This window comes from Helicoverpa armigera, chromosome 1, assembly GCF_030705265.1.
Source record: "Helicoverpa armigera isolate CAAS_96S chromosome 1, ASM3070526v1, whole genome shotgun sequence".
NCBI classification, from domain to species: domain Eukaryota; kingdom Metazoa; phylum Arthropoda; class Insecta; order Lepidoptera; family Noctuidae; genus Helicoverpa; species Helicoverpa armigera.
Genome location: NC_087120.1, coordinates 14418375 through 14446216, shown reverse-complemented (window position 1 = coordinate 14446216; position 27842 = coordinate 14418375). Strand labels below are relative to the sequence as shown.

General features: G+C 37.1%; 1 protein-coding gene across 6 annotated transcripts; it reads left to right on the top strand.

The window, feature by feature from the left end:
• On the top strand, positions 1-27842 carry LOC110373862 (uncharacterized). 6 transcript variants are annotated; one of them, XM_049836307.2, is made up of 12 exons: positions 1-242; positions 409-537; positions 4048-4264; positions 9386-9501; positions 21344-21518; positions 21597-21665; positions 21884-21999; positions 23251-23379; positions 24297-24404; positions 26007-26213; positions 27084-27176; positions 27429-27842. In XM_049836307.2, the coding sequence occupies exons 1-12, from the start codon at positions 174-176 to the stop codon at positions 27570-27572; spliced, it is 1572 nt and encodes a 523-aa protein (XP_049692264.2). In that variant the 5' UTR covers positions 1-173; the 3' UTR covers positions 27573-27842. The 6 variants fall into 6 exon arrangements, with proteins under 6 accessions (XP_049692264.2, XP_063892049.1, XP_063892048.1 ...); XM_064035979.1 differs by having other exon boundaries at positions 388-537; XM_064035978.1 differs by having other exon boundaries at positions 1-284.

The window sequence follows — 27842 nt, the reverse complement described above, 5'->3', positions numbered from 1 at the left end:
AATGCTTGCAACATTTTGTTCTGGACTGAATACGGAAAAAATAGAAAAATATTGGTGGCAGTGGCGAGGTGAACGTTTATAGCTTGTGAATGTAACTTATTCAGCCTCACAGTAGCAAAACACAGTTAAATATGTAACTCATTTTTAATTGTAAAGCTGTCACTGTTGATAACATGTCGAAGAATATAGTTTTTGAAGGGTGGTTAACAAAATCTCCCCCGAACAGGCGTATTTGGCGAACGGTGAGCTCAACTTTAGCTTGGCATTTTACCTTTGTTGACAGAGTAAGTGAATTGCTAGGAATAAACAAAATTGCTCAATTTTTTTTCAAAAAAATGAGCATAAATTGATGGCTTTTCAACGCAGATACTTGACGAATTTGTGTAGTGTGTTTTTCTGCTTATTCAGCGTTGGCGAAGGAGATGGTTTGCACTGCGCCAGTCGGGTGAACTGCCTGGGCAATATTTCCTAGATTACTATGCCGATAGAAACTGTCGCCGGCTCAAGGGCACCATCGACCTGGACCAATGTGAGCAGGTGAGTGGAAACTGTCTTTACTATACACTTACACGGCTGTAACGCAGCGAATTACTAAAAAGTAGCTGTGAATATGTTTACAAAATCTCCAATTTCTTATAAAGGTATTGATTTCTATGCTAGACATGTTTTTGTTACCATTTTACTTGACCTGGTTACTCGAGTGTTTATTGATTGTAGACATCTGGACACATGAGAATCTTTATCCTGTTAACCTTTCAAATCCCATGACATTTATTGTAAAATACTAAAAGGCAATTTGTGCAACCAGCAGTTCAGATTGCTTATATCATAATGTGAAAGAATTCTTACATTTGACGGTTAGCTCTTACTTTTGTTAGAATATCTTATGTTCTACATAACATAACACATTTAAATAATCCATCTTTTTCCTTCATGCTACATAATAATTGTCTGAAGCCTATACAATTCCCATAAATAACAGGCTAGTCACATTGAACCACAAAAGTTGCATGATTTTAACAAAACAACAAAAATAGCTATTTTGACAAAAGCATAGGTAATTCATCAAACTATACGATAAGTGTATAGCCTGTATTCATAAATGAAATAAGATTTTTAAGTACTTATAAAGTATTTGAATCTTTGATTTATAATCATAGCTTTTTTCTTGCCAAGAAAATGTACACTCAATAACAAATTTTGCTAAACCTTAGACAACCTTACACAAAGTTGTATCCTTATGTTCCACAACTTTTTTACTTTTATTTAGGGAATTGTTATTTCTTGTCCATTTATTTCAGGCATCAAGGCCCAAATCAATACATGTTACTGTTACAGCCTTTTTATAGTCCCACTGCTTGGCACAGGCCTCCTCTCACAAGGAGAAGTATTGAGCATTAATTACCACTTTTGCTCAATGCGGGTTGGTGATTTCAGACTTTATAGTCCAGGTTAAATGTTAAGATGTTTTCCTTCACCTTTTTATCAGCCATTGGTGTCCAAGTTATACTTAGAAAGTACATACAAGCTTAGAAAAGTTGCATTGGTACTTACCTGAACTAGAATCGAACCCACACCTTCATACTCGAGAGGTTGGTTCTCTACCCATTAGGCCACCATGACTTACAATACTACATATTTATATTAAAACTTAAATATATAACATGAATATTATTTAAAACTAATACAGTGTCATGTTGCGATAATTGGTAACACATAGCTGGTCATAAAGCTGACCGTTTCTACATAACACTATTCAGCCAGAAATGATCAGTTTAATACTTAATCAAAATTTAATATGACTTCGATATTTTTTTAATCATCATCATCAGCCTAGCGTTTTTCCAATTGTTTTGGGCTCAGTATCCAGTCAAACCAGACTAGTATTTTACGTATCATACCTCCTTACCCAGATAATCTCCTCGTTTGTCAGACTGCTTTGGCTACTGATGACCGTGATGACTATCTATGGATAGAAAGGTCATAACTTACTGTCACTGTTTCAGTTTATTATTTTTCTAGTAAAAATTTAAGGTTAAAGTAATGATCAAACTGCCATCATCATAATAATCTGTGTAAATAATTGAAATAATGGTGGTTTCGCCATCATAGAACATAAGAATTAAGCTAAACATTTAGATTATAATGTTAGTATGTAACTGTAATTCTTTTAATTACAGACAATAGCCGATTGGTATTTAATATTACTTTTTGAACGATATACATTCAAAAAATGGGCCTAACAACTAGAAAGAAAGTTGATCTTTATTCTGATTTTTCAAAATGTATTCTTGGATTTTGTGAATGTTTTCATTAGACTCATCATGAACATGTTTATGTTTCATGCTTTATTTCAAATTCATTGAGGAAAACATATCGTAGAGACCTAGACTAAAATGTGAAATCAGCAACCCGCATTGAGTAGGTGTGCTGATTAAAGCTCAATCCTTCTCTGTTTGCAGACCCCAATGCCTAGCAGGGACACAAAATGGGAACAGGGATGAAAAGTTTCATGATTATGATGCCTTAATTATCTTGCTTGACTTTGCGTCAGGGACTGTGTGTTATTGCATATATGTTGTATCATACCCTTAAAGACTTTACAAAGTTACAAATTCATATACCTGTAACTTAGCCGATTAACTTTTTTAAGTTGATGAATGCCTACAATGCAAAGTCTTGCCATAAAACAATTACACAGTTGACAATATTTTCAGTTTACTTATCAATATAATAATAGACAATATATGTATAGGATTTGTTAGCGTTCATTTCAAAACAGTAAATAATTCTGCAGTGTTGCAACTGTAAATTGTTTTACCATCAAAGGGAAAAAACGAAATATTGTTTTTGCAATGGTTGCCATTTCAATTAAAATAGTATTGTTTTAAATAAATAATGAGTCATGGCAAAAATGATGGAACATTCATATAGTTCTAAGACTTTCTGACCTTCAATATTATATTAAAAACTAACAATGGAAGCGTTACAGGAACACTAGGAAGATCAATATTTTTTACTTAACGTTGTTTCCAATGCCCTGGATGTCTATAATGAACACTCGCTACTACTCGTTTTTCTTGTGTATATTCATATTACTCATGTCATCAAGCATGTGTGAAGGATGAATTTATTTTATTTTAATATGGATATGTATTAAGAATCTGAATTACTTTTGCCGATTCAGGGCATTTTTCCTTAACTGTGACGCATAACATTTATATTGTCTTTACAGCCTTTTTGTATGAATATTATATTAACCGTAAATTATATTTATACTACCTGATTTCCGCGGTTTCATCTGCATTCCAAAATATATAAAGCCTATTTCCCTTGGGGATAGCCGAGTTTCCCGAAAGTTGACTATTTTTTCAAATCAGTTCAGCGGTTTCGCAGCTTTTTGGTTAAAACCGTGTACTTACAATTACAACAAACAAAAATATGTTTCTTGTTTATTATTATACTAAAATAGACGACCTCTTTTGAATTGTACTGTCAGTTATTTTTCTAACCATAGAGGTTGTAGTTCTTGCCAAAAGTACACAGGCTTAAATCCTTTTTTTCCTGAAGATGCCATTAATTGTCAGTGACGTTTCGCTAGAGTCACAAAGATGGCTTCTGCGATTTTTTTTGCATCACAATTAAAATTTTGCAAAATACTCGGTAATCAGAGTTTTCCGGATTATAGATAGGTATATTGTCGACTCGAAATTATTATTTTTTATGTTCCATAAATCAGGTAAGATATCGACCGAGTACATGGTATGCACGAAATATATGTTACGCAGTGTAAACTCCATGTAACGTGCGTAGTTTAATTTAAATCGTCGAAATCAATTGGCTTTAGTTGGTTTAGCTGGTTTTCCATACACTGATACACTCTCTGCATTTAACGCCAACTCTTTACAACGCTATAAAAAAAGCACAGTCTCTTCATTGTCGTTATATGGAGTTTACACTGTAGATTGTTTTCGTAGCTCCTAAGACGACCCACTGACCGAAAACTTTTGGAGAAAACAAATTCTTCATAGAGGTATCATGTTTTAGGTGGATGCTGGTCTGCATATGGAACGTCAGGGCCAGGCCCCCTGCAATACAAACATGCGTGGATCCGTGTTCACGATTCAGACACAACGACGAACCTACCACTTGGAGGCTGAGTGCGAGCAGGAGATGGAGAAGTGGGTCGATGCAATCTGCCGCGTCTGCGGTCTGCGCGCCACGGAAAGTTCAACCCGCACCCCTGCTAGAACCAGAGTCCAAGGTAAGCGAGCTCTAAGTGCTATATCTTATGCTCTATTTTTGCCGTAAGAAGTCTATAAGATCATGAAATAGAAAAAAGTATGCTATGCTAATAATAAAATTTGACACAGAACAAAAAGGAAGATATGCAACTGTTTTATTGCAAAATCGTCAATTTTACCGAATTTGAATGATGATAAAATGATGTACTGTGTCCAGAATTAATTGAGGCTGAATGATGATAGCTTTCCATTGAAAAATCGGTCCTAAAGTTGTTTTTCATATTTTAGATTGTCAAATTTAACTTACTATTACTGATTTTTATTAACCACACTAATATGTGACAGTGGAATTAGAGCCAGAGGTAACTTAATATCAACATTGGTCAATTTATTGGAAAGTTAATATTATTTTAAAATAATTGCACTCTCAAGAAGTAAATCAGTAGCGTATCTTCCTTACGTTCAAGTTGTACTAATAAAACAGTTGGGGTTCAAAACATTAGTTTCATAGGGAAAAATTAAATTTCCCATATCTGTGACCTACGCTGACAGTTTGTAAAATCTTCGCTCGCTTAGCGCGCGTGTGGTCACATTAAATTCTTCCTTAGCTATGTGGGAAAAGTATTTTCCGTTTTAACATGTTACTGAGGTAAAAATACCTAAAAAGTTAATTTAAATTCATCTCGCTGTATAGGTTCCTTTGTACTCTTTTACAATTAAAACTTGATGCGCAAAGGTAATATTTGTCAGTCCTTCCAAGAGCACTAAAATGACTGTTTTTTTACGATTGACATTTCGAGCGACTATGACGAACTGTTAATGTATTTAGCACAGTCACACTACCCTTATTTGCTACTTGTGGACAGAGCTTACTCCCTCAGAAACAGGAGGATGTGCTTTACCTCCACTGTCAACTTCAGAAATGTATGAGCACTGACAAGTCACCTTTGCGCTTGGTAGCGATTCCCAAAAAAGCAGACAGAATTAACATCTAACCCGATTTCCTGATTATATTCTTGCAACTTATTTAACTACCAAAATATTTTGTCCTAGAATCGATAGAGCTGCAAAGCCTAGGACCTAACTTAAAACCAGGTATTAAGTAAATTGTTATATAGACGAGAAGCTGTTTAAGCAAATGGTACCATCTTAAAGATTCCGCCAGAGAATTGTTTAATAGCCAATTCTCAAAATGGAAAGCAAGAGAAAACGCAATTTAATTGATTTCTTAATAATTATTTTTTTGTCTCCATGTTTCCTCTAAAAGTAGAAAAGTTTTTTAAATCAGTCCTTTGACTGAATAAAGCCACTCAATCACACGGTAATACATTGCTCGGCTATTGACTGTAAGGTTCTACATTTCACAACTACAAGAATCACTATCCCTATATTCAAAAAATAAAATCATTGTTAGTCAAGAAATGAAAATATCTCCCTCTTGCTATTTTGAAAACTGGCTATTGATTTTCGAAAAATATAACAATATACTTTACACGTTCTCTATTTATGCAATGTTTTTATTTTATTTTAGGCATCTATCATGTAGGGTACAGTTGAGTCATATTCATTATAATTAGGTATATGTTTTGTTTTGACGTGATCTCATAACTATTTTACCTCAATTCATCTATCAACGTGGACCTTTTAATAGATTTCATTTTGAATACATTTCAATATGTTTCTTATTGTCATTTAGCTTAAGTTCGTTCAATTATTACGTCAGCAAAAATAAGGAAAGGTTTTGCATATCCCTTCCTGGGCAATCATTGGTGTACTGATTCATAGCTGATACTAGGTACTTACCGCACCCAAGTAGAAAGTAGCCTACATGTTATTTTGATAAATAAGCGATACTGTAAAGTCCATTCAGGTTATAATATTAGCGTGACAAATGATGTATGGTCTTGGATGAGGCGAATTTACGTAATATTTATTCCTTCAGATATTATTAAGGTTTCCCAAGTTTCTATTTTGTTTCAAACCAAAATGGAATGAACTCCAAACCCACCCCCCTCTTGACTGAAAATCAACCTCTTCCTACTCCAGCCTTTTTGCCTTTATGTACCAAGGCCATAGTATCTGGAACAATCTTGCTTACCGGAGGCAAAAATCCCTGCCCCATGTAGTGTGTGCCGACGTAATATTTGAATGACCCCATATACCTATATGATATTCATACTTTTTCGTTTATATTATTTTCGCTTTGAATGTTAGCATTGAACGTCACATAGCTAGATGGTCGAATTCATATTATATTGTTACTGTGCAGTCATAATTAAATGAAATAGTCACAAATAAGTTGCATAATTGGACTGAAGTAACCTAATTATATTATGTGTAAAATAGCTGTGCTTGGTGTCCTGTTCGGATTAATTATGATGAATGATGAATGATGCTGCGCAAATACCAGCACTGAGCGACTGAACTAATAGCTATTGATTTTGAAGCTAATTTAATTATTCGGCCATCAGCGATATTTGTGTTATTTTATAGTGAAATGCAACGCTGAGAACTTACAATGGAGCTGAAAATCCGCATATTGTGGAAGCTATAGGTTTCATGATTTTGTTTCTGCTGGCGTATAAGTGGACAATTGTATGTGTATGTTGTGGGCGACATGGAAGCTTATACATCTTAACTTCGTTAGGTAGGATTTTTGTGGGATGAGGCAAATGGGAGTGCATTTTAACTCGTAGGAAAAAAAGAAGTAAAAAAAAAAAACTTTGATTTACAATTTCTTTTTGGGTCAGTCGAGTATGGGTGCTTTTTAAAACTTTGTGTTCGAATTATGTGCTTGGCTATTTCGATTAAAGTTTTCTCACATTAGTTTGTAAGTACTCGAAATACTACTAATATTTTTACAAATCGATCGACTCAATTTGTTCGTATATGTATTTTTTCATCAGTTCAGCTGGATGGACCTGAGTAGCAGTGTTCTACCTTGAGCGACTGTTTATATGACCTAGAACAAGTACACTATTCCCCATGTGTATCAAAATTAAATTACCCGCTGTCATACCTACTTAGTAATTTCACCCCTTTAAACAGCAATGTAATATGCAGGAGCATCAGTGTACCTAGAACAAGCCGTAATTTCATTTTAAGGCTTTGTAAAAGTCCTTGTATTCCTAGAAAATGTTCTTACGGAAAACGTTATTTTAAGTAAAATAATGAGACTGTGTTGCATTTATAAGGATCAAAGCTAACATGAGAACCTACGCCGTAATAAGATTCTGTGTACACAATTTATTTTATTCTTGAAAAATATTTTCCGCATTACCGTCTGCATCTGATAGAGTTTTATATCTCTTTAAAATTATTTTCACAGAAATAGACTTGAATCAGCTTTGATAGAAATGTTATTTCCTTCTCGTCTGCTAATAGAAGTAGAGTTAATTTAATAAGAAAAGATCTGTGTCCTTTGAAGCGCCTTTCCTGTGTACGTTTAATTAATGGCTTAATGGCAGAATTTCTGTCGTACCAAGCAATAAATGATAGATGATAAGTTATAAATACCAATCTTACGCATCTACAACTTTGAAAATAAGTAATTGAAGTTTTTTTTCGTGATTGCTTTCAGAAGAAGCACCAAAACTCACGTAGTCTAATCAAATGTATAGATATGCCATGTAGATGTTTGTATTTTTACAATGATTACTATCAACACATGTAGGATTCTGAAGTAAAGTGTTGTAGATCTCTTCTAAACGAAGTAGTAGTAATGACAATGCATAATGAAGCAATTAAAGTTATTTATACTATGTATATCGAGAAATAAAAGAAGGCTAAGTATGCAACTCCCATTCTTGCCTCACAATACTCCCACAGTAACTTCAGTTTTCATGGTTATTCAGCTACTGCGGCCTGCTAGCGAATTCCATTAATAGTACCATAACTTAAATCAATAAAAACAAAACAAAATAATAATTAATATATCAGGAAACATAACTTACCTATGTAGTTACTATGTAGTTACTGAAAATTGTAGCCAAACTGAAAAGTTAAATCAACTTCAAATATTACAAAAATTGCAAAATAAAAATAAAAATCATTTATTCAAACCTGGCTGCAAAACAGCACTTTTTGAACGTCAGGAATTTACATAAGACAGCCCCCAAAATGCCCACTCTTCACCACTTCCTATGTGTTTTGCTGGGAAAAAGAAGTGGCGCAACAAACTCCACAGCAACAGTGCAACTGATTTAACTCTTTAATCTAATTTTCATTGGTAATTTAACACAACCATTCAGATTTGTAAATGCTTTTATTACCATACAACGTGTTCAGAACACGTGTATCTCATTAATTGTACATTGTATCATTGAAATAATTAATTGTACCTCTATTATAGTTCGCTATCAAATAATGATTCGCGTCATTAATTTACAGTGTGGTTTGCATATTGTTTCTGCCCAATCCTTTGAACTGCACCTGTTGAACTACCTACTACCAATTTATTAAATAAATAAACAAACTACATTTATTATGATAACCCTGAAATTGGTCGTGCTATTGTTTTCGTGCTTTCGCCCGCGGGCATCGCATTCTGTATGTTTGTTGAGAAAGGTAGCCTACCTCCAACCGATCCGATGAAAACTGGTCCTTCCGATTGAAGGTGAAGAGAGTTACAGATTAAGATAAACTTTGCTCTATATCATGATATTGTAATTATTTTGCAAAGCTATTTAATTTATAGTTAGAGGCGGAGATATCCATTTACACTGTTGATATTATTTCCAACAGAAATTACGGGATAAAAATAAAGAAAGAAATCTAGTACTTCTTGTCGATTGTCCTAACTATAGAAATCTTTAAATTGGACCTTTCTCTGATCATTAGTTAATGATCTGATTTTTTTTTTCATTAAAGAAGGGAAAGAAAATATCGTCTCTATTATGTTCCTTATTTCTATGTTATTTTTTTGTTATGTTTTACAACATGCTTGCGATATGCTATATTACCTCTAGTAAGTGAAATAAGCTCCGTAAGTTCTTGGCGTTTATAGAGAAAAATGGACTGCATTTAGACTCTTCATTAGTACAAATACGCCTTAATTGAACTCAGTTATATTGTAAGTAAACGTAGTCGGAATGCGGTCCATACAAAATGAGTGGTTATTTCAGATGGCTTTTTTTCTACAGAACCCTATGAAAATAATACCACCGCTACCACCGCCTTCAATGATCACTACGAGTGCGCCGATGGTACCGGCCCGTACATTCCGATATCGGAGTGCATCACTGGGGTTCGCGCTCAGGTAAGTGCCAAATCTTATGTCTGCATCTTAACTATTTTATTTGTTCTCGACGCGTACAGAGTTTGTTTCCATTTAAGTCCCCCCCTCGTGTCAACCGAAGAAAATGTGTCTGGAAATAGATCAAGGTACGGAGTGGCGGGCTATTTGTGCTCCGGTGCAATTGTTATATTCCTTTATCAGATTTGTTATGCACACATCTCGGGACCTTGACTGCAATATACGCACCTTCACAACAATTTACAAACGTACCTATAACTCTTTAAAATCAGTTTCGATAACGCATACTTGGTGATTCCAAAAATTATTTTGCTCTAGGCCGTGTCATTTCAGCGTTGCGTTGTTTCATTGACCAGTCAGTCAGACAATCAGGCATCAGCCAGCCGGTCAGTCAGTCCGGAAAAGAGGTTCGCGCCTACCCACGACTACTCTAACTTATTTATTTATTTAGGCTTACCAACTTAGACACATACAGACAATCTTAAAAATAAAGGAAACAACAGTTAGTGTATGCTCTTAAATTAAAGGTAGGCTCAACATTATTTTTAGGCTGTTCAAGTAAAAGTAAATGAGTTAAAAATTAAAAGTAATTAAAAATAAAAGAAATAAAGAAATTTGGTAAAACATAATAAAACTTTAAAAATTTAAAAGCGAACGGAACTAATGGCGCTCGCTATCCTAGGAAACGCGCCCACACCGTGGTAGGGATGAACTATACAAAGTTACATTCACGGAGAACGAAATGAATAGCGGAAGTGCCATTTGGAAAATCTTAAGTCGCCAAAATGTGCGTGTGAGGGTACGAGGAACGTTACCGTCTTCGCCTTAAACGCCTTCCTTGGAACCGCCCATTTTTTTAATACCTACCCAAAATCGTTGACAGATGTGTCGAAAGAACCCGAACGCCTCGTTAGTTCCCTCGTAACCGGTCGTTTAAAGGACGTGGCACATTACAGCAGCACCGCAACAGCACGGCTCCACACCAGCATTTAAGTTTTCATTCAATTTAGAGCATTAAATCGTGTATATTATAATATATTTCGTAATGTCAACATGAAAAAGCCAACGGCGAGCAGTCAGCGTGTTTGCGCTTCCACACAACTCGACTCGCCGCCCGCGTGCTGCAAGCGAGCGGTCCTCATGCGTACAGCGCGCCGAACGGCGTGCTAATTGCGCGCCGACTCCGAGCCGGCAGCGAAACAACGTCATTACGTCGTGTTCAATCATAACATCAATCATAATCGTCTTAAAATAATATTGAGTTTGCGGTGACAGCAAGCTTACACCTCGCGGCCGGCGCGCGGCCGGCGCGCCGACGGCGAGAGGACGGCGCGCCGACGGCGAGCGGACAGCGCATTGTCCGCTCGCCGTAGTCTTAATTCGAGGCGACGCCGTGCTGTTTCCGTGCTGCTATAATGTGCCACAAGCTTTAGTCATGCCCACCGTTCCTATTTGACCTAGAAAAAAGCGCCTGACCTACCTCTGGCAACCTGCATTATGGCAACTCCGCTCATCTTTCTTTACTCTCCTTAATAATTTAATGCACTTCGGTGTGTTTCTGCGAAAAGCTTGGGATTTCATATTTTTTTAGTTCGTGTTACGTGTGTTCGAAATAAAGTTCTCTTGATTAAGCACAGATCCGGGAGCAGCAGGATTACTTTCGTTCTTTGAGTTCCTGTTGTTGAAAAGGGGGGTGGCATGGGGGTGCCTCGCTGCGCATTGCGTTATAGCGGGAATATTTTTTGCATCATTACGAATATGCAAATCTGGTGTGCTTTTTGCATTCGATAATCGAGTCCTTTAACTAACTGATATTTTACGGGTAACCTATCCCAGATAATTTTAATTGATTAACCTGACAACTGTGGAGATCTAAGGGGGAAGCCTATGTTCAGCAGTGGACGTCCTATGGCTGAGATGATGATGATGGCAACTGTACAGGATCACACGGCCTAAATGACATGATTTGGAAAATTAACTCTTGACAAGTCGACTCTTCAGTTTGTTGTGTTGAAATCTGACAAATCGAATCCGATAATTAATTGCGCCCCGCAATCACAACACTTTACAACTTCAATTCGATTTACACGTTAATCCTGAAAGCAGTGAAAGCAATTATTGAAAAGCTTGTGGTTTGTATCGATGAACAAATTTTTTAATCGTATAAAGAGCAGGATTAAAAAATATTGTGTTTACAAGTTCTTTCTACTCATTGTTTGTTTATTGACAAGACATAGGTAACTTATACAGAAATTATTTATTGATCATTTGGATTTGAAATCCAATATTGGCGAGGCCAGAGTTCACACGGCATTGCTGCCACTATGACGTGACGATCCTTTGTCGTTGACGATATTTATGACTTCGTTGAACGAGGATCTTACGATATGAATTTCGCGTCATTACATGTTATTATTTATTTAAAAACCGTGACAATGGTATTTTATCGTTTAACTTTTCTTAGTTTTTCGCCAATGCGAACCTATGCAAGAATAGGTACGCTTACACTTATGTTAGAATCTTCAATCTATTGGGACATGGTCAAGTTGCGTGTCGAGTTGCTTGTCTCCTGTCGGTGTCTCCTTGAAATCCGACTCGTCCGACATTGACTAACTGCACTTGCAGCTAGTATCTTGACAGTTCTGACATCCATTACCAACGACATATAACACTGATGCTTGCAACCCACTCGCTCACCGGGGGAGGGCTGCGTTGATGATTGCAACCCCTCTTTATACGCCATGTACCCAAATCCTATTTCATAGAGCGAACTGCTTGTAAATGCTTGCAATTTCTGAATTAATCGAACAGACAGAATATACCAACACGTGGAAGGCTTTGTATTCATATGAAGCGATGATTCCCGCTATGCGTTTGCAATTCCTACACCTACACCTCAAAATAATCGGCTTTGTCGAAAAGCAATTTCTAGCTGCAGGCTCTCGGGAGGTTTGGGTATTGCTTACATAACAGCATCTAGTTCACGAAATTACACGAAACTATGAGGCCTACTAATACTGACCCTGATAAGCTTCGCTATTGTCGTTTTAATGGAAAACGGTAATTTCCACTGAATTAATTTGTTGGCTATAATTGCATAGATTTAATGATATTCGACAATGTATAGTGCGACACAATGTAACGGAAGTTGCAGGATTGCTGGGTGCACCACCCACGCCCGCCTCCCTAACCAGAGCGCGGGTGGTTCGGCGGATTAGTTTCAGATTAGTTCATCGGTTCTCACGTGAAATTTAATTTGCTTCCCTTTTATACAATAAATGCATCTGACGTAGACCTTGATGCAGCAGTTACTTTTTAATTAACACAGCTAACTGCTTTACCTCTGTTTCAGTTTTATTTTTCATAAAAGCAGAAACAATTAATCCTTACACGTGCTGCAATTTGAGGTTGTTAGTATTCTAATGCACTTATCAAATACACTCTTTTGCAAAAACAGCGAGCACCTAACGGAAATCTGAGTATGAATCCTAAAGAACTTTATGTATGTTTCAAAAGGTTTTAATGATTGAAATATGTTGTTAGCAACAAAATGGCTAGCCAAACTTTACTTTGACAAATACTCCAAATCTAGTAGACTGCTGCCAGGTATTGATGAAACGAACATTGTTGTCAACTGAATAGAAAACTTGTTAGGCCGACAAAAACTCGAGCATAGCAATTTGGTAACTTCAGTTCCGGCTTTGTTTTACATTTTGCTTGAACCACACATATTTGAAGTTCTATTTCAGAATTTTTAGAACAATAAACCAATACCGTGCTACAACGTTTCATGCAAAGGGTCCAATTAAAAGTTGCTATTAAATTTAATAATTTTACTATACTTTCGAGTAGCTACGAAAATAAATTTTCTTGCCACTCAATCATGGCATTAACGTTGAAAAGGCAATTAGTAGTTCCGCGAAATAATTTATTATAATTTCAAGGCTTAAAGTATGTACTCCATTATAAGTGCAATTTGTTAAAATTGTGAAGTCAATAATAACGCCTTAAAATATATGTGTTTCAAAGCTGATTTATTAGCAAGGATCAACTGAGTTGCCATCGACAAATTACATTTCACCAAAATTACTATCGAGAACTAATGATAGAAGATCAGGAATTAAGCCTCGACAGAATACCTATAATCCCAATAGGGCTAATCCTGATCAAAACACGGATGATTCGAACTAACCGCACTCATAGTGATTGCAATGCGCTTTGTATCCTAACTGAATTCGAGGAAATATTATGTTCGGTAGATTATTGGAATCGGCTAGATCCGGCTTCCGCGGATTTATCTGTTGTGCATATTAAGGCCTTGTATCAAACTCGTGTGTGAAAACTACCATGTCTAAGAACTCACCATAATCAGGTATTGATAATTGAAGTTTTATTTCATCATCATTCTTCAAATTTTATTGGAGGTCTTCTTCCTTCTATTTTTTCTCTCAAATATTGATAACCAACTATTTCTATAATGATACTGCAGCATCTTTCATTGCAGTAACTGCAAGAAATACTAACTATTACGGGACTAACTTATAGCTACAAAGGCGTCATTTAAGCGATAACGAATTGCTCTGCTAAGCTAAGTTAAAGCCACACGTTTCCATCGATTAGGTAAATCTGTGCTTACCGTAGTCGGTCTGTGAAAAGGTGCACCTGTCATAACGAAACTCTTCCGAGCTTCGAACAGCACGTTTAAAAGTTGAAAATCTACTACGGATTTTAAGAAAATGCTTTGTGCTACTAAAGCAGAAAAAAGGATGTATCCTGTCAGTTGAACATGTGGCAGTCGTTGTCGTTGAGGAGGTCAGATAGGAAGTCGTTCCTTGTATAGCACTGGTACTCAGCTGCATCCGGTTAGAAATCGACCCCCACATAGTTGTGAAAAGGCTATGCAGATGACTATGTTCAGGAGTAGAAAAACATCCCAGTTTACATAACGACGTACCAGGCAGGTCTACAAAAAACACCTGAAAATCTGGCAACTGGGTCGTATTGATTCACAGTTGCGGTCCAATCAAAAAATACATTCACTGATATGCATTTTCCTACCGAGCGTCCTCTTTGTTCACGTTTTCAGTCCTGTAAATACCTTGGCATGGAGTGCGGTTACACGTGTATGTTAATTGTGACATATTTCGCTTTAACAGTGTGCTACGAATTGTAGTTTTAATTCCATTGTTAACAGAACTTATTCGGCTTTACATTCTAGTTTGTGTTTTGTTTGAATTTTAGTATTATCTCTATTGTTAATAAAATACTGAAACATTCACGTTTCTCTGAAATAACTATTAACCGCACCCGGATAAAAATTTGTATAATGTAACAAACATACCTACATACTTTCGCTTCAATAAAATTTTGTGTGATTGGTTTCATAACATTCGGATACAAATTGAATTCATATCAAGGGCATTTAGAATAAATTATGAAGTACAGTACTCGAAACTATTTGGGGAATAATTTATGCAATTTATGTACGCAATATTAAAATCCAATAAAAAATGCTGAATGCGAATTGAATTAATATGAAAACATTTTTACCGATGTTATAATTGAGTTGCGCCCACGAATACGCTCGCGCGTTTTATTCTTACTTATAAAAGGTAGTTTAGTAGTCCAGTAGTGAAATGAACTTAGTAAAGCCTAGTACTAACCTTCGTCTTGAGTTTTTCTTCCTTCAAAATTCTAAGTGATGATGGCTGTGTGGTCAGTGATTGATGGTAAAAGGTCACAAAAGTCAATTTGATTGTTGCTTAAGTCGTTAATTAACAACGAAAGCTCAACTTGACCGGCAACATAAACACTAGATTTTTAACACGCTTTTTTCAAACAACCGTTCATTTTGAAAATTGAACCCAAGAACCCATTGCAAAACACTTGGTTTAAAAAACTTACGTTTATGCTGGACTTGGTTTGTATATACTTACATCAAACCGTTTTGGATCGAAGCGGCAGCAGCAGCAGTCAGATATCGACCGATTTTATGCAAGTGCGGTCGGTAGTTGCAGTCGGCAGTCAGCATTGAAAACCGCCCCTAAACCATTCAGCCGACATGGTGTTCTTCAGTTTCTATCTCATGATCGGAAAAACTTCGAAAAATGTATTTTACTCTTTTTGTAAAGAGAATTTTGCTACAGCGTGGAAAGTGAGATATTTCTAAAAACCTGATTCCCTTAAACATCTCGCGATGCGTCCGCGAGTTCTTTTTTGTTTCGGTTTGGAATCCGTATTTTTAATGGGGGTTCAGTGGCAGAGCATATTATGTGACCGTGGAAATAAATCTGATCTCATCTGATTTTATTTTGTTCGTCTTCTACATCAATACTATGTACTTCGTATCTTGTTGGTCCACGTGTTATTACGCTATTTACATTTGTTCGATGCCGGGTCCGGCAACCCTCTCCCCGCCGTCCCTTGTTCCGTTCAGTGCGTTCCTCGCTGCAATCGCGGACACACATATCCTGGCGCGCAATTAGAGTTTTCACTTGTCTATCTTAATTTTCTTTAATACCATCATAACAACTTCGCCGACGACGACCACCGTGCACTGTCGTCTCGCGCAGTGTTAAAACTTGACGGCAACTTTGACCGAACGCCGACCGGCGCCGCCGGCTGTCCAACACGCAAGTGTGGACGAGCCCTTAATCGTGTGTACTGTTCTTTTCTGTTAAAGGTATGTACTCCAGAAAATGTTCCAAACTGAAAGAGACTTGTTCGTTTAATAAGGCTTTAAGCCAAGCTTCTTGTCTTTTTGGTAAGGAAGCTTTTCAACGAAAAATAGCATGAATTTTATATTACCTTCAGGACTTACGAACATGGAGATTATTATGCTTAGAACATGACATGCAACTAAGGGTCCGTTCAGACAGACCGGCTCGGAGAGGAGAGCAAATTCTTAACACGTTGAAAATTGGGTACTTAGTATTCGAAGTAAGGTTTATTTTTGCATGTGCACTGCTTTTGTCATTAAGAATTGCCGAAGGCGCTCGGGGTGAAATAATTAGAGGAGCCGACCGGCTCCGATCGCGTGCTTTTTCTCGGTCTTGCAGACGTTTGGCTTCGATTGCATCTCACGCAGCCGATCGGAGCCGATTCCGGTCTGTGTGAAAAGAAAATGCGCGCCAATGCTCTCCGAGCTGGTCTGTCTGAACAGACCCTAAGGTTGGCAAAAATTGTCGGGCGTTTTTCTTACCGACCCGGGAGTCGAAGCAACTCATGCACGGCAGTTATGGTTCACGATCACAGGGCCAATGGGGCATTTTTGTTTTTTTTTAGGGTTCCGTACCCAAAGGGTAAAACGGGACCCTATTGTTTTCGCTTCTCCGCCCGTCCGTCCGTCCGTCCGTCTGTCACCAGGCTATATCTCATGAACCGTGATAGTTAGAGAGCTGAAATTTTCACAGATAATGTATTATTGTTGCCGCTATAACAACAAATACTGAAAACTAGAATTAATTAAATATTTCGGGGGGCCCCCATACAACAAACGTGATTTTTTTGTCCGTTTTACAAATCGGTACGGAACCCTTCGTGCGCGAGTCCGACTCGCACTTGGCCGGTTTTTTATTAATCGTGCAGTGATTGATATGTACGTATTATACATAAAACGAATATTAAAGACTTAAGACTGACTACAATTGGGAAGTTTTTTTCGTCACAGCTTCTTCTTTGCAGTCATAATGAAAGGAAGTGGTAAAAGGGGGCGTTATTGGGTCCTTTTGACATTTCTGCCATGAAAGTTTGCTAATTTAATTAGGCATTACACGTTCTTCGGCCCGCGATATTACGTCATTGGAAAGTTGGAAGATCACCTTCGAAAGTACTTCGCTACAACATACCGCGACGAGCACCGGCAACCCACCACGGGGTCCATATTGGAATTTATGTCGCATTAGATAAGGTCCTATAATTTAAATTCCTATGAAATATCGTCCCTGCTAGTAACATATGCAATACCAGGACTAACCTTGAAAAAATTGACCTTGTGCTTAAAACCTTGCGTCAGAGCTGTTGGCGACAGCTAAACTAATTATTATCCATCAGAGATCAAAGATAATTATGAACTTGATTAATAAAATTGATAAAACCAGATACATACAAAGTGAATATCAAATGTAATCAAATTAGTGAAGCGTTCACAATGTCAAATTATGACCGAATCATGGAACATGCGTATCAAACATAGATAAACCAATAAATGAGTTGTGGTTTTGATATGCCACTGCAGTAAGCTTTGCTTCATATAAACATTTTCGAAATAACAACATTGCAGTTAATTGCGTACATGATTACTTTAGTAATGCACTTTATTCTATGGTTTTCTTGATACAAATCTGCATTTATAATCCTATTACCCGAGCATACTGGCTCTACTTGTACGGAGAATGAGAAGTGAGCGTTAACCAATATTCGCTCAAAGTGGATTTCCGATTTCACTTACTTGTAGATGGTTTAGAAAATATACATAGGTTGCAAACATAACTTAGGTACAGTTAAAATTTCAATTCAACTTCTCTAACTTGAAATAGCACCAGCACAGTCTGACAGTTCTTCAGAGGCCAGTGCTTATCATCATCTTAGTAGTTGTCAGAGTTTCCTCAAATCCGATTGACGGTCGTAAAGACGGCCTCGGACAATTCAACGATTCCTGCTCTGTTGGAAGTGGGGGATAATGGCTTATCATGTCCTCCCAGGCACAGGGGTATGGCACTGCCGGCTATCAGACGCCGGGCCGCTTTTGTGAGACTACGGTCTCCTATTAAAAGCTAGGCGGCTTCAGTCTATACTCTCCGATCGACGTCATCATTATAAAGTTAGGATATAAACGTCAGCGGTCTACTTCTCACGCGTACTATGGCGTTGCGTGCAAAAGCAGTAGATAAACAATACGGGCTATACAAACAAAAAATAAATTCGATACTTTTCTCAGTGCTAAAACACTGAACAGCTAAATGTATTCTTTTAACAAAAATGTTTTCATGCTACAATTGTCCGAAATTACTGGAGATGTGGCTCATATGTCTAAATGCTACGACTTCAACATGTCGTCGGCCGGCCGGCGACAACATGTGTCAGAGACCGCAACGAGCGTAGGTGCATTTCTAAGGGTGAGTTACACGTATAGTATAACCATAACCATGGTTTGGTTATCTTGTAGTTAAATATTACAATTCACCGTGAACATTGGCACTGCGTACGGTGTGTCACTGTACGCAGCTGATCTTTATGGGTGTTTATGGGTGACCAGCCCCTTACGGTTCTTAAAGTTTTACATTACTCAAGTTTAGCCTTACTTAGTTTACTAAGAAACTCCTGAAACATTAACACATCACATGACAGTAAGGTAATCTAACACTACAAAGTAGACTTTGTCGGCGTCCATTGTTTTTCATATTCATTTTGCTATTCTGTAATGAGAGAAATCCAGCAAGTAAAAATGATAATCGATCCGGTAGACCATTGTTGATGTTGAAGGATGACATCAAAAGACACGCAGGTCGACATTCGATGTCGTGACAGAAGTGGAAGAGTATGGAAGAGGCTTACATCCAAAAATTAATATACAGAGGCTGTCAATTATTGATTAAATGCGATGCCAGCGAAAATGGATGTAACCTGCACGTGTACGCGATGCCTTAGAAATGAATATAATTCCTAAGATGGCTCAGCAATTGTGAGATCTTAGAATCATAGAGATTAATTGTGTGAAATTAGACACATTTCCCTGGAAATCTGTGCATATCCGGATATAGCATTCAGAAATGATTATGTTCAATATTATGTAGGTATTGCTCTAGCTAAACTCGATTTTTCTCAATTAGATTATTAGTTATTATACCTACGTATTATTTTAAATTGCTAACTTGCTCACACGCAAGGAAAATGAACCATTGTGGATAGGTATACATTTTAAACGAATAGTATAGTATAATTGGGTAGTTGACTAGGTCAAAAATAAATTACGTTGTCATATTCATTTGGTAATCCTAAAAATCTAAATCTAAAAGTAATCTCACTTTCAATTATCTTTTCGATGAAATAATTTGTTTCATTTTTTTATTGAATTATAAGCTAAATAAGTATACAGTTTGACATGAAAAACGACGTAATAGCTCGTTTTCATACATATTTCATAGAGATAAAAGTAAAGAATTTGACTCGTTGGAGACTACCGTATTTATTCTTACATTCGAATGTCTGAAGTCTTAACATTTATAAAGGTTTATTTGCGAAGTAGAATTCTAAAATAATAAAGAAATAGACGAATACTATGTAGGTAGCTGTTAGCTGGAATGGTAATTTTCTTAGTGACTCCTATTTCAAACTCCTTTTGAAATTCAGTATCAGAGCGACCTTCGGGCCTGGGAATTCTCGGTACGAATCACATTTTCCTTTAAAATTGAATAAAAAGAGCACCTATGCACTTCCAATGTTACAGAGATATTAATGTAGGTACCTTTGTGAATATGAGGCATTGAGGCGTAACAGTTACGTACGTGGGCTTTGATTTCAATAAAAATTTCGACGAACATGATTTAATTGGAATTGCAATTTTAATAAAGTTTTTTTTTGCAATGCAGCCATTACCTTTATCTATCGGATGAATAAATTCAATTAACAAGAGTTTATTTATTAACAAGCTGAAGTTGCGCGGCTTGGACCGGATCGATCGTTCATAAGGTTAAGCAACGTTTGGCGTGGTCGGACCGTAGATGGGTGACCATCTGGCAATGACGTGTTCTTCGTGAATCCGAAAACACGATAAATTGGTTGAACATCTTTGTCAGCTGTTAGGTGTAGTCAGAAGCCTGAAAGTGCGACAGCCAGACTCACCAAGGGGTGTCTGGTAGCCCGGGTAACTCGGTTGAGATGTCGGATGGGAAGTAACTTCATTTAAAACACTGGTACTGAGGCACGTTTGGCTAGGCTGGAAGGTAACACAGAGAATTAGGGTTTCATTCAACCAATATCAGTACATTATAAATTCCCGATTGCGAAAGTACTGAAAAACAAAAGGAGTTATTAATTGTCTCTACATCTTCATTATTACAAAAAAAAAGATTTCTAAATCAATGTTTATTGTTGATAAAGGGCTCGAAAGCTATTGAAACGCATAATATCTCTTGGTGATTAAACAAAGAATGTCTTGTTTTCAATCATGAAACTGATATTAGACGTGATGTTTTATGCAATTCTGCGAAGGGCGCCTGTTTTCCTAGCAGATAGGTATCGCACTACTTAGTCTAGAATGTTCTTCTTGAGATACTTGCGTTGTTTATGCTGGATAATGTTGTTTATGCTAGATATTATGTTTACAACTTCTGTGTGCGTACTTTTAAAGTATAATTAGTGTTTACGAATCTCAACATTGTTAGCAGAAAATGTGAAAGGTTGAGGTTCAAGTCCGATGTGTTTTGTCTCGTTTGATGTAAAAATAGTTCTAGTTGCTCGCAGAATTGATTACGGCTCTTCTGGAATTCACTGTTGTCTAGTCCCTAGTGTTTATTTGTGTGAATAAGGCAAATTAATAAGCGGTTTTAAAAAGAAATGCGATATATCAAACCTCAGGAAAAAATGAGAAATGTGAAAATCCTAGAATTTATACCGAGTTACGTCGCCGCTGCGGTACACGGAGTTCGGAGAAATGTTGTTTGTGCTTTAATAGGAATTAAAATGAGAAAAAAAGTCCTTTCAAAGTAACATTTGTTTATTATCCAGTTTGTTAAGTAACTGACTGACTGATCTGAATGGTATTAAAAGTATGAAATATAATACAAAAGTGTTTCTTATGGTATGCCTTAAACAGTGTTCTGTAGTGATTGATTCTTTGTTATAGGACGAACAGAGAGCTTTCACCTTTGATACGAAGAATATAGTGGTGAGCACTCGTCCCGAAGGGCAGCAGTACACCAGTCAGCCACACATTCGGATCAACTCGGAGCTTTCGGAGAACGACTCCAACATGAGTGACGAGGACGATGGCTCCCTGCACGCTAGTCACCAGAACTTAAGTAAGATGTGCATTCCAAAATCACCAACAATCATTTCTTTCCTTAGATCATTGAAAATGATAACCCTTTCTCTTTCAGCAGAGTGGGCTGTAACCAAATCCTTTACCAAGCTCGCTGTGTCACCCAAAAAGAATGGTTCCGAAGACGGTATGTAATTATTTTTAAAATGCATCCGAGTGCATATTATTGGAGCTTCGTTACATCTCCTGTTAACGTTAATAAGCGGCATCAGTCCATTCAAGTGAATTAAAACTTGAGAGTTCCTGGCGCTAAGAACCTTGTAACTTGTAACTACATTGCGACAGATAAATAGTGGAAATAAAATTTCTCGTAACTATGTCTGTAATTCAATTATTTCTTTATAGGACCACCTGTCCCACCGAGACCGCCTAAAACGTTTGCCACTAGACCTAGGGAAGTCGTTCCAAAGGAAATCTTCCAAGGCCCAAAGATACAAGAGCCTGTCGAGTTCCCAGACAATGTAAGTTTAGTTTTTTTATACTACATAATATTCTTCTAATCCGGTGAACTGCAGGTGTATGGGCTAGTCACAGAGTTTACATACTTTCTTTTCTAATTGCCGTTTGTAAAATTGCGTCTTAAAAATAAATACATTAAAAAATAAAGTCATCGGACTCATTCAAGGGGATCTGTTGCATTAGTTTGTGATTCGACATCGGATTGTGATAGGAATCCGATATCCAGGACTGCAGAATTATGTTGTTCCTTCATAAACATTACTAATTGCTTATCGTGGTTCTGGTATTTATTGTTTTATTTGCTATCAATTGGAAAACCCAACGCGAAGAAATAATACAGTAAACTACACAAGTCTGTCATTTACGTCAAACTTTAAGTTTTGAAGGAAAATGTCTTAAGGAGAATCATGAATTTATAAATCACTAGCTGTTCCCCGCTGTTTCATCTACCTCCAGTATACGAGTTTAACCAAAACATCTAATGTACTGCAGATATAATGTGACATGATAAGACATCAGATTACAATACACTGTCAAAATGTCTAATGCACTAAAATGGGGCGAGATATAAACAAAATAAGCACTGCAATAAAATGTTTATGGACGATTTTTTCTGAATCTCAAAAACTGGAGCTGACCTTCAAATGCCAAAATGCAGTAACATTGTACAAGAAGCGCTTTACACATTTGCAAATACGAACATGCAAATGCATATAATCCGATGTCTAGTCATGATTCAATCAGCCTAACAAGCATTTCCTCGGAGATCCAAACGGAAAATCTCCCAATAGGATTAATTTATTTTGCAATGTAAGTAATTCAATCGGCGGACTCGTGTAGTTCCGACGTACGTCGCATGTTATAGCTATTTGTAGGAGCTGCTGTCCACGGCCATTTCATTCTACGAATTTATGCAACTCAGTTATAGAAAGTTTCAACTTATGTAAGACCGATGCAACGTTACAGTATCATGGATGTTTTTAATTATATTTAGGCGCGATTAGTTCAATTGTTTGTTGATCTAATATAAAGGTGCTCCAAAATTTAACTAACAGATAATAAATAATAATAAAACTAACTCATTATAATTTTAAATGTTGTTTATTGATTGAGTCTTTGACCTCAAATGACCATAGCTTGCGCATGGTCTTTCTGGTCTGGAAGTCATCAAATGATTTCCCCCGCTGTGAGTGCAGCGTGCGCATGGCCCATGGTTGACGTGGACACAAGGCCTATACGGGTATATTTTTCAGGCCCAACAAGGTCAGATTCGGCGAACGCAGCGCCGCATGTCCCAGGGAGCGCCCGCCTCCCCGCGCCCGCTTGTCATACCCGTTATACGATGCCCTGAAGAGGAGGAGGAATTCTCACCTGGTCATGCGGTAAGTGTCAAACTATTGTATCAGTGTCCACTAATTTAGGATTTATCGTGTTGTTTTTTCTGAATATTCTTTTTAAGAATTTGACTTATTTGGCAGATTTGATATTTGAAGTATTAGCCGCACTTTTCATAAATTATGAGTGATGATTCATCAGACACTTATAGATTCGTGCTAGCTAATTTCAGCACAGGTTCAGTACCTTATAAAAAATCTTCACTGTTACAAGCCTTCGTCTCTCAGCTAGTCTGAACTCCTAACGTCTAAGGTAGTTTAATGGCTTCGGCTAAATTAAACTTAGAAGTCTCGAATAAAGTGTATTGTTCGGTACAAACTTGTCGAATGAGTCGCGTAGCTTGTCTGCGTGGACGATTGACGTCACGGAAAAGAGTTGCGACCAACAACATAAACTGATAAACAGAGTGAAAACTTGACAATTACGAATAAATTCTTATAACTGCTGAAATGACGAACTAATAAAATATTATCGTTAATTGTTTTTTTACAAGTAACTTTGTTCGTTTAGTAACACAGGAATTGTTTATGAATAAATGATTAAAATACTTACTCCTAGAAATAGAAGATTGTTGAAGTGCTAATTTGATATAAGCACCCGCTAGTCGATAAGGAAAGAGTCATTATCAATATTTCCAAGGAAATTCTTGAATCATTTGTTACATATCGTCATCAAAGATTATAACCTGATGAATTGCTTTTTTCTGAAAACAGCATGGCTAAAATATAATTTCACTTGTGTGATATTTATTTTCCAGCCATATAAAACTGATGTTTAAATTTTAATGTTTTACCACGAAACCCCTACCATAGTAACCAGCCGTCAAATTGAGTTTCAGCCAACTCTGGCCACTTTTTGTTACCCATCCTAGTTTCTATGTGTAACAGCTAATTATTTTTCACAGTCGCTGCAGTATTGCAACCTGCCATCCTTACCGCCGGCGGTAGACCGAGCTCTGAAGCCACGCCATTCAAGCCACAGCATCGGCCATATTAATTCTATTATGGCACAGGTACAATCTTTTACTTATTTTTTGGAACCTACGAAGAACTGAACTCATATTCTAAGTAATAATATGCGAATACAGCAGTTCAAAAACTTTACTTCGTTACAAATAGGGTTTATAATCATGTGTAAATAAGATGACCTGTATTGTCTTTTTGAAAATTACTTTGTTGCATAAGAAATAATTTCGCAAAAGGTTGCTGCGCAGTTGCATACTTTAACCCCTTAAGTTCAATGTGTTGTGATGGGCATCAAAAACCTTTTGTGCAGTGAGATACTAGATCAGTTACACTATAATGCGACTTTTATGTTGTGTCACACAATACGTGCAATACAATGGAGCTTTTAACTCACCTCATTTACGTACATACAAAATAATCACGGCTTTACGATCGATCTGCTCAAGTAAGGGGCGCTAGAATGTTCCTTGCACTTCAACCATCAAGTTATTAGTGAACACCGTGTACATTGTGTATTATTCAGATGCTTGTATTGTATTTATGTAATACAGGTTTCAGGTATTGCCGTGTAACGTATGAATACGTAATGTGTATATTCTGATCGATATTCGAATTTGAATGCATTTAGTGGGAATTTTAAGCTGCGAGTTGGAAGCTGGTTGTTGCTTCCATCTCGTATCTGGACATATATAGAACTCCTGATTTCATAAATTTCCTGAAATACCTACAACATAATATGCATTCTATTGTGTTGTGAACATGTAGTTGCCTTTGTTCCTCGCTAGAATTATTTCCTGAGGGACGGTATTGCTACGTGTAACAAACACGCATGAGGCGACTGGACGTACTTCGTCAAAATTGAGTGTCATAGCTTCAATAACGGATTATTCTAGACTAGACTAATCGATAAAGCGAGACAAAGGTTGCCTATCTATGGATTTCTATAACCTATCCTTCCGTTGATTTGATGTTAGAGATTGAATTAGTTGTCGTGTTGACTTGGTGGGTAAAGAACCTTCCGCTCAATTATGAGTGTGGGTTCGATACCAGGTCAAGTACCAGTGCATATTAGATCGTGTTTCGGAGGGCACGATAAACTGTAGGTTCCGGCTTTCATAGAAAATCTTTGCCAGTCGTTATCGGTAGTTAGAAGCCAGTAATTCTGACAACCAGTCTTACGTAGGGGTATGTTGTTGCTAGGATTACTGGGTTGAGGATGGCAGGTAGGCAGTCGCTCCTTGTGAAGTACTGGTACTCAGCTGCATCGGGTTAGAATAGAAGCCGAATAGGCTAGGCAGATGATGATTGAATTAGCTGCTTGTGAATGATAAAAAACTAAATCTGTAAAAAGCCCAAGCATGTATAGATAGGTTATAGAAATCCGCAGTAGGTATATCGTATCGTATCGTACTTACTAAGATCTAACAGTAAAGTGTGTAATTTTATTTGTTTGTACCCTAAAGGCTCTGAAACTGCTGAACCGATTTGAAAAATTCTTTCACTGTAGGAAAGCGTACACTCTTCCCGAGTAATATAGTTTATCACAACTATTTGATGCTAGGAAGTATTGAGTTGTACCAACACGAAGTACAAATTGTGAATAAGTCATTGTACATGCAGAAACATTATCATTTTGTGTTGTATTTTAGTACACGGAAAGACTACCCAAAGAAAGATCACCCACAGACAGATCACCCGAACACCATTGCAAACACTGCACTTGCAAAAGTCGCAGAGTGCCGCTTGAGTTGTCCACACTATCTGTCATTATTGAGAACGAGGCACCTCAACTGCCACCTAAGAACGAACAGTTGGTGCCCCCGGAAGTTCCATCTCGGTCGCTCAAACCGCGGCGGGTACGCATCTGCGGTTGCTATGGTTGTACGGTAGAATTGAGCTTGACCACCTATCCCTTACTAAGAACCACACTATTAGTTACCGTACTGTGGCGCAGTAATTGTTACGCTACGTCTTGTTTGTAGAATGAAGTATAAAACGTAAAACAACTCAGTGTTATTTGTTTGGAATGCAAAATTGATTGCGATCTATGTTTTTATTTCTATTTATTACGTTTACTTTGATGTTGGTTTAACTGATTATTTATTCTTTGCGTTATTAGAGAGCAACATTTACTTTAGTATTTAATCGTGGCTTGTTCAAACATTGTTTGTTCTGGCTGCATGATAACTCGACTCTAGCTGTGTTAAATGGAAATATGAGGAAATATAAGTCCGGGAATTTATGTTTTTTCTTTGACGTACCTACTTTCGTATCATGTATTTAAATCACATTTCTTTGCAATGCCCCTCGATGTACTACTACAGCTATTATCGTATTTTGATTTGCGTTTTAATTTTTCGAAAGAATATACAATTATTTTGCGAATTCTTTTTGTTATTCCACTGACTACATGTATATTTATTGTATACTCTGGTAAACAATCTCTTAGTTTTTCAGTGTTATGTAAGCACGGAATTCGAATTTCAGCTGATGTGCATTTATTTTGATTTAAACATGTTAACTTATAGGCATTGTTTTCATCAATGTTTTTATTTATTAGTAGTTTATTTGTTATTGTTTGTATGTATGTGGAAACAGCGTCAGAATAAAAGAGCGAAGTGCTGATGAAAATCTGAAGTATCGTTATTATACATCTGTTCACAGTCTCTTTTATTCTGGCGGTCTCTTAGCCTCTGTGCTAACATTTCCAATGTGTTATGCTTCAGGGCGGACTCAAACTAGCCGATGAGATGAAGCCAGATGTTCTTCAATATCTTGATTTGGACCTTCACACGTCGAAGCCACCACAGGGACAGCAGGTACATTAAATAAGTCCATATTATATACGTGGTCGGTTGTTCTTCTTTTTTTGAAGAGGATTATGTTATCAACCAAAACCCTAGATTTTTTTTTGTATAGAACGGCTTAACTCGAAATCAACTGAACAGATTTTTATAAAGTCTACACTATGACTTGATACTTTTGACTTCCTATAAACAAAATCGAGTGGGAAGATGTTTTTTATTGGATTATACATACATGTGAATATACTGTACTTACTTTTTGTTTAGGCACGCAAGCCGGTTGAGATCGCTCATGGTAAGTCGATGTCTTCAGTAGACACAAATGCGTACAAAACAGTTGATTTCCTGAAGACGGAGGCTTTCAACATCACCCGCCAGGATGCTGAGGCTTCGAGAAATTGCCAACACTAGCAAATAGCCCAAGCGAGGAGCGACCGGTCGAGGTCCGCCAGCTCCTTGTTTCGCCGCTAAACACGACACGTGTTACCAACGGGCCTCAAAAATTCCAAAAACAGAATTATTTTCTTTCTCTATCCTATTTTCCAGTGACGTGGCATTTAAATTTTAGAAAGACTATGAAAGCTTTAAAAGTGTTTACGGGAGCTTTAAAAGTATTGAATGTTAGGGTTTGGATGTTGCTACGTTTTTAATTTGTGCTTTCACAGTTATTGTAGATGGATA